The 17,682-nt window shown below is 43.2% G+C and overlaps 1 protein-coding gene across 3 annotated transcripts; it reads right to left on the reverse strand.

Annotated features, from left to right (window-relative positions):
- Positions 1 to 600: 600 nt before the first annotated feature.
- Positions 601 to 14,516, reverse strand: LOC109464496. 3 transcript variants are annotated; one of them, XM_019761512.1, is made up of 6 exons: positions 14,489 to 14,516; positions 14,148 to 14,209; positions 7,092 to 7,230; positions 4,319 to 4,539; positions 3,626 to 3,674; positions 601 to 1,116 (listed from the first exon to the last, which is right to left on the reverse strand). In XM_019761512.1, the coding sequence occupies exons 4-6, from the start codon at positions 4,476 to 4,478 to the stop codon at positions 1,023 to 1,025; spliced, it is 303 nt and encodes a 100-aa protein (XP_019617071.1). In that variant the 5' UTR covers positions 4,479 to 4,539; positions 7,092 to 7,230; positions 14,148 to 14,209; positions 14,489 to 14,516; the 3' UTR covers positions 601 to 1,022. The 3 variants fall into 3 exon arrangements, with proteins under 3 accessions (XP_019617071.1, XP_019617065.1, XP_019617077.1); XM_019761506.1 differs by lacking the exon at positions 14,489 to 14,516 and having other exon boundaries at positions 14,148 to 14,251; XM_019761518.1 differs by lacking the exons at positions 14,148 to 14,209; positions 14,489 to 14,516 and adding an exon at positions 9,353 to 9,433.
- Positions 14,517 to 17,682: the final 3,166 nt, after the last annotated feature.

Here is a 17,682-nt window from a genome sequence, read left to right on the forward strand (position 1 = left end):
AAAATCCTCGTCATGGCAAACTTTTTTTAATTGCCAACCTTGTTTTGTTTTTCAGAAGAGCATTTAAACCTTTTTGTGCTTAATTCGACAAGACGTCATTCTACTCAGATGACGCAAGGAAGATAGACAGGAAAAACTTCAAGTTTAATAAAATTTTACTCGTGTATATATAGATATGTATATATAAAACGTTATCAGTTATGGCATGGTCATGTTTGAGTTAGGGTGCAGTACCGCCATTGTCTGCATGGTGGGGTTGCTATTTGTGACTAGACACACATGTAACGAGTCAAATACCCATAACAGTTACACACATCATGCAGACATACACATAACATTACACGCACACACAAACGTAAAACATGCACTAAACACATACACGTGCACAAGCACTCACGTGCAAACATGAAGTTCAACACAAGCTTCATACGCACGCACGCACACATATTTATACCCACCTATACATGTATTAAGAATGAATTGTGAAAGATTTGAACTTCTTGGAAGTTTATTAGTCAATAAATCAATCAATCAATCAGAAACACAACATTTTGTTGATTTGCAGATTGTACATTATTAGTAAAACATTTTCAAAGCACATAACGTTAACGTTACATGTAGGCTTCGCATTAAAACATAAAGAAAGTGTAACGTTACATACCATGTTCAGTAATGCTATGTCATACCGAGTTATGAAGTTTTTTTTAACTAATTTCCATTTCCAGTGACATTAAAAAAACATAAATGACATGCTTTTTTTTACTCGGGTATCGACGCCAAAAGTAGAGTTCAGTTTTACGACTGTTGTACATTAACGTCTTCTTCCCTAGATATGACCTTCTGTTCGAAGTATAGTAAGCTTCGTTTCATTTCTCTTTCTTTTATTTTGCTACAACATTCTGAAGACCACGGGAGAAACAACGCCTTCTCACGCCAGTCTCGCGTTCTTGAAGTTAGTCCTGCGTTCACGACACGTTGCTAAATGTTAGCCCATTTTCTTGCTCAAAGTTCGTGAAGTTTTCTCAGGCGCAAAGCACTGTGGGACAACACCTGTCGTCCTCCCAGGTCCGCACACAGAGCGGGTCACTCAGCATGGCCCAGCTGGGGTCCCAGCACCTGGGAACGAGACGAGATGGTCATATATTTCATTATCTCCTGATTGAAGAATAGTCTATAATTGAAGTCACCATACATAAGACATGTCAGATTTATAATTGAAGTGTCAGCAAACACAAATATCATGACTCATGACAAAATTAAGTTAGAGACAACTGCAATTCCTAAGGAAGTCGCCTGGGGACGAGAAAAAACTTTTTACACCAAGATACAGTGGCCAGGACCCACCCAAAAAATCATGAGAATCCATTCGTTGCGGCTTCGGTTTATTTCTTCCCAAACAAGCACCGTACCACGAAATATACGCGAGGTCAAAATCAGTGACACCTTTGGGCTGCCTCTGCCCCACATGCGTGACATGTACAAGATGCGCCAAAATATTCGCCAACAATCCGACTGACGACCGAGTGAAACTTGATAATTTCACGCGGCGGTTCTCCGCAAAGTGTGGAGCTTGTTTGTCTGTCTTGTGAGAACATCACCCCACGGACGACCTTCCTCCGTCTGGCGAACATACTGAACAAACACCGCCCAACTCCTGGCGATAGCCTCGTATCCAGTCTTATCGTGGTTGGGGCGGGTTTTCCTCGGGGTTGCGGGACGTCTTTCCCGGCTTCCTTAGCTAGGTTTCCCGTAGGTATTTTACAATGGGAGATTGATTAGCCCCACCACGATATTAAACTTTAAGACTGGTGGGGCAAATCAACTGCCATCTCTATTAGCGTAACACTCCTAGCCTCTATCAGGCTTCGGGAGCGGCTGAAAAGAGTAGAAATCGGCCAAATCGAGAGAAGAGCATGCCAAGGGAGTTGGTCTAGTGGAGAGAACAGTTTGCCGCTCCCGAGAGCCTGGTAGAGGCTTTAACAATCCTACCGGACGGCCTGTTGTACTAGGCGAGGGAAGACACAGCCTGCCCTAACTACTATGCCCCAACCACGATAAGACTGGATACCAGGCTACCTGACGGACTTGGAGCGCTGACAACCCCCAGGCTTGATCTGCCGACACTGAAGCCAAATCACTGCAGGGGAATTATGGCTAACTCTTTCCATGTGCAGTTTTCATGTAGCTTGTTCTGAGACAACATAGAATGCGGCTTAGGAAGCAGTGTTAGATGAATAGTTTGGACGTAAAGCGTTTTAGAATTAGGTTGACGTGAAGGTGATTGTGAAAGCTCATGGGCTTTGAACCAACAAGAACTGTGCACTTTTCTTATAGTTATAGTGTTTGCGGCTACTTCCAGCTCCAGATCAACAGTTTATGAACAACTAAGGACTGACTTCATGAAAATAGGTGATTCGATGATGCTTCGAACAAACATTGACATTTGGATACACGAATTGATAAACCTTTTCTTGATTTCTAGTAAATGTACTATAACTACATTTACTACATATGGAGAGGACATGATAAAAAGGTTAATTGTTTTACTTACTTTTGTACTACAAAAATCAGAACAATTTTTTTCTACCTATGCCATGATGCCCGCGCATTGAGAACCGTAACTGTAACGACTCAAGGCCACGTTCACACGGTGTAAACTTGAACGGCGGGACTAACACATAACACGCGGGGGTGTATGGGTGTATATATAACGCTTGATTGACAACTTAAATGGTGGGAATCTCGCCGAAGGCAGGAATTTCCTGGCCCGCGTCTCCCCCTACTCTCCCCCGACGGTTCTGAGAGGTCGTCTCGCTTGGAGCATTAACGTTATTATGGACATGATAGATGGCAGTCTACACGGTATAGTGGCGGGAAGCCAGAGTCAACAACAGTCTAAACGTCTGAAATACATCTCGGGTGCGAACGATATATTGTGAGGAAAAAAAGGAGCCTACAAATTACACAGGGGCAGAAACTAAAAGGACCTACCGCAGGCACCACTGACTTCTACAAGTAACTACTTAACTAGTAAATTAGTCAAATTTATAATCGAATCCCTAACTCAAACGTTTAGCAATTTTTAATTGATGCCAGACAGTCCTTGTTACATATGTAGTATTGTTTTGTATATTACCTTCGATTGCAATAGTTATTCTATAATTTTTAATGTTAAATAAGCGAATTCTAACATTGCATGCTTAATGATGACAACTGTTAATGTGTAATCATTTTATAGACTGATACCTCTGTAAATAGGCTCGCAATTCAGCCCTCCACGGCTGCCAGGAGCCATGTATATCCTTTGCTTAGAACTATCAAACCAGTCTACTACTACTACTAACGCAAATATCGCACACCGCCCGACAGAAAAACAACACCCCTTTATCAAGTTTTGAAAGATATGGCATCGCCCTAGGCTCTTGAGCCGAGGTGGGAGGCTGTTGTCCTTAAACCGAGGTTGTCTCTGACGTTTGTCGTTATCTGACATGGATTTATGTATCGGATAAAGTGGACTGAAAGATATCGGCTTGGCGTAGTTTGATGGAATCACATATAACTTTATTTCAAATCGGAAATAAAAACAAATTAGCTAGATCTAGATAGAGGGCCTAATTATACCTACTTTATGCCTTGGAAGTGTATATTTCCTTTTGGATCCTCGTAGCACTCATCTGAAAAAAGAACAACACTACATTAGACTGGATACTAGTAATGCGGAAATGATCGTGAGGTACAAAACTCATCAATTCCAGTGGTATAGTAATCTTCAAGTAAATATTTCGGTGACTGCAAGAATTGGCCAGGCAGTATCCACTTGCCGCTCGAAGACTGGGCTCATGGGCTGGCGTAACAAAAAGATACCAGTGCAAAAAAGAAAGCCCTATAAAAACGCCTAAAACACGCTAAAAGTTAGTAGGCCTCTGCTTGCGGTGAGTAGAACTAACGCACGGAAGAAGTGTTTCATGTACAGGGCTGTTAGTGTGTGGAATAACCTTCCAATTGTTATGCAATCCACACAATCCCAGAGAGTCTTTAAGGAGGGTTTGACACGAGCACTGTTCGACAGGATTGTCAGTTTTTTTAAATTATGTATAATGTAAATATGTTATTGTTTTAGATATGTTTGTGACTTGACCAGTTGTCCACTATGTTTGTATAATGTATCGTCTGTATGTACATGTATGAATACCAGGAAGACTAGCGGTGGACCCTAGGGTCCACCGCTAATGGTTATTCTAATAAAGTTTCAAAGTTTCAAAGTAGTGATATAGCACTTTACAACTGAGTGCATCTCCATGAATTATGATGAACCCACCTTCGTTCACTGTAGGCGCGTACTGGATCTCTCTCATCTTTTCCACCTCTGCAGAGATGCCGGTCCCTTTCTTGTCCTCAGATTTGGCGGGAACAGGTGCGGAGAATGATGACGTCACGACCACCAGGAGGAGGGCGAGAACTAGCCCGAAGGACGCCATCTTTGTCTCTGAAAGATTCTTGGCTTCTTCGTCTTGTGTGTGTGTTGTCAAGCCGTCGGTTCTGCCCTCAGCAATAAAAAAGACATGGAAAACAACTTAGGTCGACACATACACAATGTACAATTCTGACATTTTGAGAAATGAAATTTAAAGGCATCCAAAGTGATCTCAAGGTGGCAACACAAAAGGTATTCTGGATGAGGAAATCTGTCTGATATTGCCCTTTACTGCTATTTCGTAGCACATTTTCGTATTTCAGTATTGCATTTTTGCCTCACAGATATCAGTGTGCTATGCGGGATTCAACTTTACATTAAAAGAATGGCCAGAAAATTGAATTAGAAAATCGACTTTTGCCGCCCCGAAATTGCACTGGATTACGCTGGCATCTGTTGCATCCCAGAAAATAAAACACGCGCCAATCCTTCGCACCTGCATATTCCGTGCCAATGATAGAGAGACAAGGGTCACAAGTTGACCCACATTGAGACCTCTTTCCCTATATTAGCTGTCAACTGTGCGTGATCTTCAAAGTAGTGCACGACCAGTCATAACATTCGGGGTCTATTAAAAGCCGATTTGTTTCAGTTCCTTGTCAAGTAGAGATGGAACACACTGGCCGTAAAAGACGTAGTCACCCACGTTTTGCTCTGTATCACCGCATATATCAAAAAGACAGTTTCTTTACCTAAGTATTCTGTGTAATCTTGTAAAAAAAAAAGAAAAGCAAAATAGAGTTAAAAGAACTGGATGTAGAAATCGACCACAGCTACTAAAAGCTTTCCTGACCATGGTGTGCCTTCGTTACGCGTCGGTAGGAAAAGGCCCCGGACTGGCCAAGGAAAACAAGCACCGTAAAAAACGAATCCTTTCACTGCTGCCATGTTTATTTGTTTTTCTTCTTCCACACATGTGTAGAGGATGTAGATCTAAACCTGGAACACCTCGTATGGGCTGGGAGAACATTTTGTTGTCTGCATGTGCATGCTTGCAGGACGCGCTACTGTGAATACACTGTACCCCATCCTTTACACACACCTTACTTTAAAACACGTGTAAAGATTCCGTTTTTTCACCTGTGTGTACCTTTACGCAAATTTATGTTACGCTTAAAGATAGGATTTCGTGCATGCAGTCATAGAACCATTGGATAAACGAGTAGCTAAAGGAAAATACTGCTGTTAAATATTGCTCTTGACTGTGATTTTTTAGGTCTCAGCTTTATCATCGTGCCGAATAATTGGGTTGTCTCTAAACCCCTCAGAGGTCTACTGTTATATTTGTGATAAATGTCGGGGTCTGAGGATTACCTTACAACCGAACCGTGAGAAAATAGATAACAGTAAGAGGCTTGGAGAAAGACGAACACTTGACTCAAGGATAACCGGTCAGCTGAACCGATGTCCCGAAAAACTTGAACGTACGTTGTACGTTGTGACCACAAAATGCCGTATATAATTTGCAAAGGTCAGGTGTGTGCAGTCGACCTATTTCTCTCAGTCAAAACATCGGCCTTTCAACAGTACCTATGTCTTAAATCTTTCTTGCTGTCGTCAAGTCACGTAAGTGCGGTTCAGTGAAAGTAGAAGACAAGGCGCGGAGCAGTGGGGCTGATAGTAGGGCGATATTGGACACTCCTTCGGTGACGTACAAAAACATGTAGTGTTTGTTGATTTTTTGAGATCTGTGTTGGTGACCCAGATGTTCTGTGCTACCTTGAACAGAAAGGGCTAAGAGGAAGCACTTCAGCAACCGAGTAGAAAAAATACGTGACAATTTCATGGTAGAAGCTGAATTTTTCATACCAAGGTGGTAAAAAGAACATAGTTTCATAACCAAAATAACACATGATTCGAAACATACATAGGAGCAGAAATGCGCACGCGTAAAACGTTGTTGTTACAATCTTGTAGTTTCTGTTTGGTCGCTGCAGGTATTTATTGTACGCAGACCATTGTAGGTGTAACGGCAGCATTTGTATGCCTGGGTAGCGTTGCCAGGGTGGTAGGAATGCCACATCCGGCACTTTGGAACGTCAAGTACAATGACTCCTTAAATAGACGATATAAATGTTGTTTGATTTAGTTTTAAGCGCGTAGACAGGATAAACTCAAACTCAACAAACGACGGACCCTTGGAAAGATTACGTTCCTCCAAATTCTTTCTAAAAACTGGGCTGTCAAACTTAGACATTGTACCAAAAGAGAAACACTTTTGGCATAAAACTGGCCACACCGTTCTACTATTCAAGACTCGGGGTCTGGACAATATAAAGACGCTCTGTGGTAATAGACCATGGCTAGCTTTAATACAGAGACGGTTTCAAGTGCTGAACCTCTCAGTAGATTAATCTCCAAGCAGATCCCTTTCGTTGGTAAAAAGACAGTATCAAATTGGCCAGGCAGTATCCATTAGCCAGAGAAGGTCGGCAGCCACCGACGGTGGTGGGAGTAGCGACAAGAAAAAAAACGGCCATATATAAAAAGGTAAGGATCATTCCCCCACAACCTCTACTTGGAAAGTACCAGTAGAAGGCGTCATGATCAAGACAATAAGTACAAAATTAGCCTAACTTTAAGAAGATCACACCAACCGAAGTACTAGGGCTCTCACCTGTGTCTCTCCGTGCCACGCACACTTGGCCCTGGTCTGTGGTCTGCGGGTTCTCTGTCGGTCCGGCGCACCTGTGTTTACCTTAGGCGCGGGCACACCTGTCTTACTTCAAACTCACGACCACCGGAATGTCTTCAATCTGGAGTAAAAACAGTAGACGTCGTGGTTAAAGATAGCGCCAACACCAGCCACACTCAAGAACAAACGTACCATTGTATATACCATTGGCAAAGTCTTGTCATTTCGTGGGAGGATAACGCTACACTTACAAGCCGTTCGAGGCCACACGGCTAGAATATCCTACAAGGAAATACATGACATTGAAGACCCCATACCAGCGGTCTCCAGGCGGCCTATTACTGATCCGTGCTAGCGCCGGTACCTCACGTAGATCAAAACAAACACAAGCAGACCAAAGAAACACAGGGCGAGGTTGGCTAGGTATGTGAAATTGTAGTTGTTAGTGACGCCTATGTTTAACTGTGTTGTATATTTTTCCTTTGCCCTATATAGAGCACCCCTAACAAATGTAATGTCCTACCGTTATTCGTGTAGTCAATTTACATTTACCCAAAGAATAGGGGTACTGCTAATTAAGATTGACACATGTTGGGTTTGAAGTACGACAGCCGACGGCGCGCGCCCTTTGTCGTGCGACGAGTGACGGACATGAGAGATGACCCACTTCTTCAGGGCCGGTCTCAAAGGTTCTTACCGCGTTCTCTAAACGTGATTCTTTCATCAGGTACGCAGCAGTGTTGAACTAGGGGTTCAGAACGATTCAGACGGACATAATCTTTACCGAGATTCAAAACCAGGACCTTCTGATCCAGAAGCGGGATTGTTAACCACTAGTCACACGTGTAATTTGAGAGAGGTCTATTGAACATCTTGACATTTGAAGTGATCAAAAGCCTTGAACTGAATACTTTCGTGATGAGAAAGGTTACGAGTGACGCAGTCCGATGGCACACTGCCGCACCGATTGTTCTGGACAGGTTTCTTGTAGGTCAAATCTAGCGCGACATTCGTCACGCTACATTCGGCACATATCTGATCCACCCCTCCGTATCCAGTGGTCAATCCATATTCCGAATTTAAAAAATCATTTTCAAGAAACAGGGTAGATCTACTTTCGAGGAAATTGGTGGTACTGCTGTTTTGAGAAAACCTAGAGAAAATGGGAATAATTACGCCTTCCCATATTTTTAAAGCCTGAAGACTAAATACTTCTAGACTGTAACCGGGAGCTAGATAGAACTGGCAAACCCTGTCTAAAGACACAAAAAATACTTTCGTGATACATATATAATGATAGTATTGTTCCGCACATCTTGTGGTTGAAAATTTATGGCACTGACAAAATTATTCCTTGAGTACGTAGATATCGTCTTGCATGTTGGCGCGACGGCGATTAGACCAAGGACACATGCCCCTCTACAATTCCCGGCGGAACAAGCCCGAGTCGCGCCCGCCCACAAGGACGGGAGTGGTGAACGTGCCGTCTGCCAGAGATGTCAATCAAACCAAGGGCCTTCCGCGAAATACGGACTGATTCTCACGATGGACCAGGAAGTGCCAACCGAGGGAGTTGCAAGTTGAAGGTGATGACTTGAAGAGCGAATCTATTCTTGGATATGGCCTAGAGTATGGAAAATTCCAGCGCACACATACAACTCATATCCCGTGTATTACTCTTCAAGCAGAGGTTTGGGCGAAAATAAAATCCAGTGCAAAAAAGAAACCCCGATAAAAAAGCCTAAAACACGCAAAAAACAACCCAAGACCCAAACCTGGCGCTGCTTGGGGAGTATGTGTAACTATGGTGTGGTAGCACAAACACAGAGCGCAACATAATCTGTACAGTGCTATAGCTATATATATGTGTCGAGTATGAAACATATTCTATCTATCCACACTAAAAGAAAGAATCTTTTCCACGATTCTAGATCTACAAAACGACGAACTGCTGTCTCAAGGGAGACTTTTAAAGATTAGTTTAAACAGTAAAGAGGCGACCTTCCCGCAACCCCACTGTACTTTTGCCAAAACCGCTTACGTGACTCTGTTGTGTCTCCAAAACGTTGCCGTCTCCATAACTATAAACAAGGCATAAAAAAGGCCTCTCCAGCCATCTTTCCCATGCCAACACTGACGCGCCTGTAGCTCACATTGCCAACACAACTACGATCTTTAGACTTCTGAAAGTTAGACATGCAACAAGACAAAGTACGTAGTCGATGGTCGCTATACATACATACCCTTTCTGAACAAGGAAAGCGAACGTCTTGCCAAGTCAGTCGGGACAGAAGAATATCCTCCCTTTACGACGCACTGGTACCACTGGTACTGGTACCATTTAGTACTTCTGTGTCTTCTGCTACTCAAACGCGTCGCTGAGTCCTTTTTTAAAGAAAGCTCCCGAGGTCTTCTTCTAATGTGGCATAACAGAATGCTTCTGTCAGGACCTCGCGGTTTTCCACAAGACCGGCACGCACCCGGTGCCAGCCTCTCTAACGGAGGCACGAAACGCTGACCGCTCGCTGCGCCTGTGTCCCCGCGGCCCGGCCCTCTGTTCTGTCCCGCGGCAAGTTTTGGCAACAACCAGCTACAAATGCAATGTACGACACAGGTGAAGGCGGCGGGAGAATGCGCAGACGGTAATGTTACGGTTGTCATGGCGACGACTACCCCCCATGTTGTCCCATGACGCAGTTTTGCCCATTGGGAGACTTGTGAAGATCTGACCTCTACAGCACTTGTTACTCCTCTGACATTTACAACGACGCAGGTAGAGGATATACCAATTAACGACCGGCCTAAAATGGACATCCTGCAGAAATAGGGGATCGTCTCACGAGAGCAATGTCTTCCTCCGAATGATAATCATTCGCTTTTCAAGCGCTATGTCCTAGTTGGCCTGGGACTTGCTACACAAGGAAAACAAAAAATTAAACGTCGACGTCATTGGTTCAAAAACAAAATATTTAAGTCACTTTTCAAGTCACAGAAAAGAAATCAAACCCAAGAATAACATATCAAAAGTAGCATTGGTAACATCGTTTATGTTGTCAAGTTGGATGGTTCACCTCTTGTTATTTTCTTTTCTTCAATAAAAAACATCGTTTATTATCATTTTACTAGCTCTTTATTATTTTCTTAATGCTCTTAATTTTTCAATTAGCCCTCGGGCATGGATTTGCAATAAACTTTCAATTTGATAAGTATGATAAAGTTATGAATAGATTGCTTCTGATGCCATCTCATGTAGGTAGAACCCCCCGCACCCTTCCCGTGATGCCCCGCGGTGTGAGTACTTGGCACGGTGTCTGTCATGACATCACAGGTCTCAATGTCACGGGCAGGACATTGTCAGTCACGGAGTACAAAAATAACTCAGAGAAACCGTAAACCACTCAGACGACGTGCCGACAAATCTGTATGTAAGGAAGAAAGGCGAGTCTGTGCTTCAGATTAGTCACAGATGGCTCTGATCTACATTTTCTGGGAACCCTGAACTTGATTTTCACTTGTCTTTGATATCGACCGGGGACATCGTAAGAAAGTAGGAACAGAAGTGAGATAATAATTCGAATTTCCTGGGCAATTCACATACCCTTTTCTAAGGTCTTAATATATCATTCGTTTTCCACTGTCTCGAAAAAAGAAGTCGAACCAAATAATTTAGTCTTCAGAATCAAAATCTACACAATAGTAGATGCTATATTGGTATCCATTGTTCGTCTTTTTCTATTTTTATGTTTATATAAATTGTACATGCAATCAGCCTCCAGGCAAGAACTTGCAATGAACTTTCTATCTATATTTCGTGAAAGATTTTCGTTCTAAAAATAACGTTACGTCTATCTATACGTCTCAGACTGACTTGGCAAATTTCTGATTTTCTGCTAGTTGGATACCCGCAGCTTAGCCTCATTCAAGATGCGGCGGCGTTAATTTTTTTCGGGGAGCGACGCGAGTTATGCCGCGGATGGAAGGTTTTGCTGCACGGCAACCGTCTCTCCCCGGCAAAGTCCCTCGGCAGCAAAACCTTCTCTCCGCGGCATAACTCGCGTCGCTCCCCGAAAAAAAAATTAAGGCCGCCGCATAAGAAGTCTGCGAAGGAGGCTACCCTCCGCTTTTGTTGGAAAGTCTCCCTTCCCAGACGGACCTCCGACTGTGGACTGCCCAGGTGACGTGGTTGGTCGGAACGTTTGGTTACCCTGGCAACGGGCGCCATATTTTAGACGACCTGTCAACTTGACCTTTGATTAGAAAGAACACTTCCCGCTCGTAAACATGTCAGGGTGAGAGAAGTGGGTCAAGAGGAGACATAAATATTTGTCGGGGAGCAGGAAAAGTGGGTCAGCAATGAAGAACGAACGACAGGAAAAGGTGGACAGCAGTGGGTCAATGTCTAAAATTGTAGCATCTCCTGTCCTTGTAAAAAGTTGTAATATCAAGCAGGTATCACGTGGCTATATTGATAATAGTTTGGTCAGCATATGGTTTACAGCATTTTACAGCTGCCCATACAAAGATGGGTATATTTGTATTCAATCACACAAGCACATTCATACAAATCTTTCATTTTCATGACTAAAACGTAATCTAATGTGGTAAAACATGCATGTAACGGAAAGGGTCTCATATTCTAATCTCCAAGCAGATGTCTGAAGGCAAAAGCGTTACGGTTAGAACTGGCCATCTAGAGAGAGTCCTGGGCCAACTTGGTAACTGCCTGGCCAATTTGATACTGTGCTTGCAGCCACCGAAAGATCTGATTGGAGATCACCAAATAATTCGCCACATAATTTTTACATCTAGCTAGGGCGTCGGATTACTTCTGATCTTGTTCGGTAAAGTTGAACAGTATCATTTCAAACGACATCACACGTTTTCCGAGGTAACGGTGTATAGGCCCATCTCCTTCACATTAGTACAGGAGCCCCCCACCGCCATTTTCACCCAATTATCCCCAATGTATCAGACAACCTGCTACAAGATCTCTACGGCTTACAACCTAGTTATGCCAATATGTCTCATATAAATTCCACTTTAACCTGAAGTCAGGTGCGTTTTGAAACCGTGCCATATTAAAATCCTTTTGGGCTACGAGAAGACGACCTCATGTCATTACTAACAGACAAGCTGATAATATTTCACCGAGATCATTTAATTAAGGACGACCTGTATATGCCAGAGAAGTAACGACAGTGGTATATATGAGTGTTGCTGACGCAAAACGCTCAGTCTGACGCACTCAGCAGCAAGAATGGTGATCATGATCAGTCACAATGTCCAGCAGACTATCTGTTGCCTTTGCGGACAGTCGATCGGCTCTAGTCAGTTTATGCTCATATCCATTTTAACCAGTTTAAAAAGTCTCTTGATTCACAGTATAGCCTCTACCAGGCTTCAGAAACGCGGCCAGAAAAAAGAATAGAAATTGGCTAAACAGATGCATATATGACATGCCAAGGGAGTTGGTCCGTTTGGTCAGTTTGCGCTTCTGAACTGTACTCTCTCGAAGACGTACCTGGCATGTTATCTGTCTGTTTGGCCAATTTCTAGTCTTTTATACTAGCCGCTTCCCCGAAGCCTGGTAGAGGCTATCACTGCCACCAGTAGAGTATATTACAACGTAACGTTTCGCGCAAACGGTCAGTCAGTCAGGACGCTCGAATTTGAATGGTCCTCCGTGTAGGATAATACTATGTCACCTACCACTGTGCCAACGCCGACGAACTCGCACGTTTTGTGATTCTACCGCAGTCACAAGGTTTACACAACCGACTCTCCCTCAGCCAGCAGACCACCGTCAGACATGGGAATTTCTGTGCTCTTGAACCTCATCATTGCCACCACATGTGGTGAGCGCAGCGAAAGCGTTAACGTGTTCCCACCGGATGTTCACACGTGTTCGCCACACATGGGATCCATAAGTCTTACAAGGATTAGACAATTTTCATGCCCGTGACTCTGGCAGCGCGCCCGGGCACCTGTCTGCCGAGACTTGGAGGTCCGCTTCCACGTCAACTGTTATCGTTCCAAGCGGTATTAAAAACGGTATATACATGTACGGGACCGAAAAACAATATCTGGACTTCGCCGCAAATATTTGGCACTGTACATCATGCATACCTTTGCCCCGAAAACATGATTCCGATATGTTCTTATTTTACGGCAATGCCAAGAACTCTTGTAACTTTATATTTGATACAAAGGGACGCCTGGTGCTGTCTTTGAACTTGTAACATTGTGTTTGTTACATGACACGGTGAAAGCAACCGAGTTTGACTGTGATCATGACCATCCAGAGATATCCCTGTTTTACTGTATTCTATTGGACTGTAATCAGGCCCTTACCTAGGCTCTGCCAGACCTCAGAAGCGGCTGGAAAGAGTAGAAATTATACCCAAATGGACAGATACATGCCTCCTCGGAAGGCAGCTTTGCTGGCCAACTCTCCTGGCATGTTATCTGCCTATTTGGCCAATTTCTACTCTTTCCAGCCGCTTCCGAAGCCTGGTAGAGGCTAACATTACAATGACCGTCTACTATGGTACAAGGTGGCGGGACCGACGGTATGGTATAAGGTGGTATGACGGGGACTTGCTAGCATACCCGTACTGGTTGTACGATGTAGCTATGGGGACATCGGATGGTTGTTCTGAGGCACTTTGTCATGCATAATACCATTCACAAATAAATGTTTTAATAAATGGTTTAACACCAACACCCATGCCCTGACGTTCATAAAGTTTTAGTTCATTGGAATGCCCTAAAAATTACCGTAGTGATTAACTTTTTTTGTAGCGTGCAACCATGCTATCCTACACTGCACAAAACGTTACAATAGACAGATATATCCGAGAGAATGACGCAACATATGGGTCATACACATGATAACTTGAAACTAAACATTTGTTCAATATCAAAGCAGTTATCTCTGCTTACCAAGTAATATTGCATCAAATTCAAGGAGACCAACCGTAATTTCTGACTGAAAACTACGACTCAAAATTGTACGTATACATGATGAATATGACTCACCAAAGATGAACCTACGTGGCCGCGAATTCGGGAGGGCCTCGGGCTGAACGACCAACCTGAAACTGATGGCACACGGAGGAACAGTCCATTCTACAGGTGCAGGGGAGGGCAAATCTCCATAGGAAGTAACAGCCTGAAGGGTACTAGTCGAAGTTTAACTCAACTAGAGAGAGGTTTCAAATCAAGCTTAAAGGAAACGGTCTTTTGAAATTGATTTCAATAAGTCTTTATGAATTACATCGTTGTTTGAAATTAGACTAAAATCAAGCTTAAGAGATTGCCTGTGGCATTTGACGTAAAATATACTTAGACTGTTTATTACAAAAAGGCTTCAAACTCACCGACAAGGAGGCACTGCAAGTAGCCAACAGGAAAATGAAGCAAAATTTACCCCCTACTCGACTGTAAATGGTACGGCCTGGGCATGTTTCCCGCCAGGCCCTTACATGCCAGAGATGCACGGCGAGTTCCCGCCAGAGTGGGTCAGGGGGTGGCGGGAACCGTAGGACCTCGCCTGACTATATCATTTATAAAAGGGAACGGTGACAGTTCGGGAACCCAAGGTCGCTTTCTGTCACGATCCTTTCTCGAGGATTAGCAAAAAGGCAGACGGTTTTTCGATGAGACGTTGTTCTGTGTTGCATTATACGGATCGTGTGAACTAACGTTATACCTTGCGGGGAATTCGAAAATAGCCAGGAAGGCTTTCAGAAGTCTTCATGCCTTTTCAATAAAGATCAATAAAACGTGTTCTATTATTGACATCGGGTTTAAAAAACTGTCTGCTCCAAACCGAAGGTCAGACATGTTATGTAACGGATGTCACTGGTTACATCTGAGGTGTCAGTCATGAGTTGATAACCCCTGTTGTGAGGCATGGAATGCATACATGAAGCCCACTTGTTTGATATAGTGTTAGGGGGCCTGGCCTTGGATGAGAGGGTGTTGGCCTGCAGTTTGTGGATTTGAATCAGACGATTTTCCTGATTAAATGTCATTAGGGACTGTACGATATTTACCGGGGGGGAGGGCTGGTGCGTTGGAAGTCCGGTCAAACATTTTTTCCATGGCCCTCCCCCCCCCCCCCCAATCTCAAAATTTTTTCCTTGGCCCTCCCCCCTCATCTCAAAAATTTTTCCATGGCCCTCCCCCTACAGGTATTACCCGTAATTTCCCGAATATAGTACGCATCCCGATTAAAGTTCGCACCCCCGATTTGGGGCTGGTGGGAGACAAATATTCCCGTCTGAAACGTAAAATGGAAAAACTCGAATAAAATACGCACTCCTTGTACGCACGGCCGGTGCCACTGTGGACCTGTATGTATGTCTTATTAAAAGACAGATCGTTCTAGAAAAAAAGCTATTTAAAAATAGATTTAGGCCGTGTACTACGGGATTGTGTGGTACTGGTTACAGTATTGTAGCGAGATTCGGAAACGTTTGGTGTTGGGGCTAGTTTCACCGCTGGCCGCAGCCGATTTGCAAGACGTCACCCCCGCATCGAAGGATAAGGCGAGTGCGGCGAAACGTACAGCTTTGGATCCCGGAGAGTGTTGGTGATCAAGCAACGGCCAATAAAGATTTGTAAAAAAAAAAAACAATATTCCAATATTTGTTTTATCGGTAACCGGGGGTAGTTGAATGTTGATGCAGAAGTACGTAGCTTTGTTGTTCTTTACTGTACGAAATGCACCGAACACTTCTTTATAATAATAGCGCCCGCCCATCGACCCAAGGGAAGCAAACAATCGTCGAGGCGGAGATCTGGGCGGAGTAGTGATGCTACTGTGGGTGTAGAAGTGCTACTAGATTTAAAATTTGACACCGAAATTAAAACAACAACAAAAGGCTACTGGGACTTGCGATTCCGAACAAGGGAGAGTGAAATGTCTGACTGCGTTTGAAATAATCTCTCGTAATGTGAGAGATGTTTTTGGCACAAAATCAAAGAGATATACACTTCAAATATGTATGGATGATGACAACCTGGCTACCAAACTAAAGAACTCAGTACAGTGCCGACTCACAAATGTTGCAAAAGTCACTATCACTACTGCAAATTTATTAATTTTGACACAACCCCTCCCCTTCTATCCCCTGTGGGCTAATTACACTCACAGGAAAGCTTTGATATGAAAGTATAATACTCATTGCAATACAGTAACAGGGGACAGGTAACAACTGTCTGGAAAAAAACTACTACTACTACGCTAGGTATTTACGCTAGTTATAAAGGCTAAGCCATTGACACTACCAAGGTACAACCAAACAAGCATTCAAGAATGAAGACGGTTCATTCATTCATTCAAAAAACAAGAAAAGTCAATTCAAGTACATGTACAATGTATTTTATTTCACACAACATGAACAGTCCACTAACTTAAGAAATGTAACAATTACCCGCTATCTACCCAAGGCATTGTCAGTAGGGAGAGCCACAATCTCTTGGTTGATTGCAAGGCGTTGAATATGTTGCAATGATACTCGGAGGGATATTTCTGGTGGGGCCCTCACCAGCAATGTCACTCGGAATGTCATCGAAACACATTCAAGCACCTTACCAACAACCAGGAAACAGTGATTATCCCTGCCAACAATAGTTCAGGTACACAGAAGGAACTGTTACATTTTTACAAGGTTAGACAAATCAGAAAATCATAAATCAAAAAATCAAATCAGAAAATCATAAATCAAAAAATCAAATCAGAAAATGATGGCGTTCTTCCGATGTCGTCACCTTCACCTATGAAAAGAAAGAAAAAAAAACGGGAAAAGTCAATTCAAGTACATGTACAATGTATTTTATTTCACATAGCATGTCTGTTTACACACAGCACGTGTACAGTCAGGCAGTCATTCGTCAGATAAACAGTACTGGTGGAGGCATGACAGGAAGTTAATGATTTGTGATGCAAAATTTTTGTCAACTAAGAAAATTAACAGTTACCCCTTCCCCAAAGCATTGTCAGCATGGCGGCAAGACATCGTCAGCATGGCGGCGATCTTCATGATGAGAGGTCGTCCGATCTTCACCTATGAAAACTCAAAAAGAGAATAGTCAATTCCGTACATATACAATGTATTTCATTTCACACAACATGAACAGTCTGGTGGAGGCATGACAGGAAGTTAATGATTTGTGATGAAAAATTTCCGTCCACTGAAAAATGTAACAATTACCCGCTATCTACCCAAGGCATTGTCAGTAGGGAGAGCCACAATCTCTTGATTGTTTGCAAGGCGACTTGAATATGTTGCAATGATACTCAGAGGGATATTTCTGGTGGGGCCCTCACCAGCAATGTCACTCGGAATGTCATCGAAACACATTCAAGCACCTTACCAACAACCAGGAAACAGTGATTATCCCTGCCAACAATAGTTCAGGTACACAGAAGGAACTGTTACATTTTTTCAGCTATAAAATCATAAATTATCAAATTACATCGATGAAGGTTAGACAATAATATGCTAAGTTACTCAAGCAACTGGATAAAATCATAAATCAGACAATCATAAATCAATCATAAAAT

Source organism: Branchiostoma belcheri, unplaced genomic scaffold, assembly GCF_001625305.1.
Source record: "Branchiostoma belcheri isolate BF01 breed outbred unplaced genomic scaffold, Haploidv18h27 scaffold1, whole genome shotgun sequence".
In the NCBI taxonomy this organism is placed as follows: domain Eukaryota; kingdom Metazoa; phylum Chordata; class Leptocardii; order Amphioxiformes; family Branchiostomatidae; genus Branchiostoma; species Branchiostoma belcheri.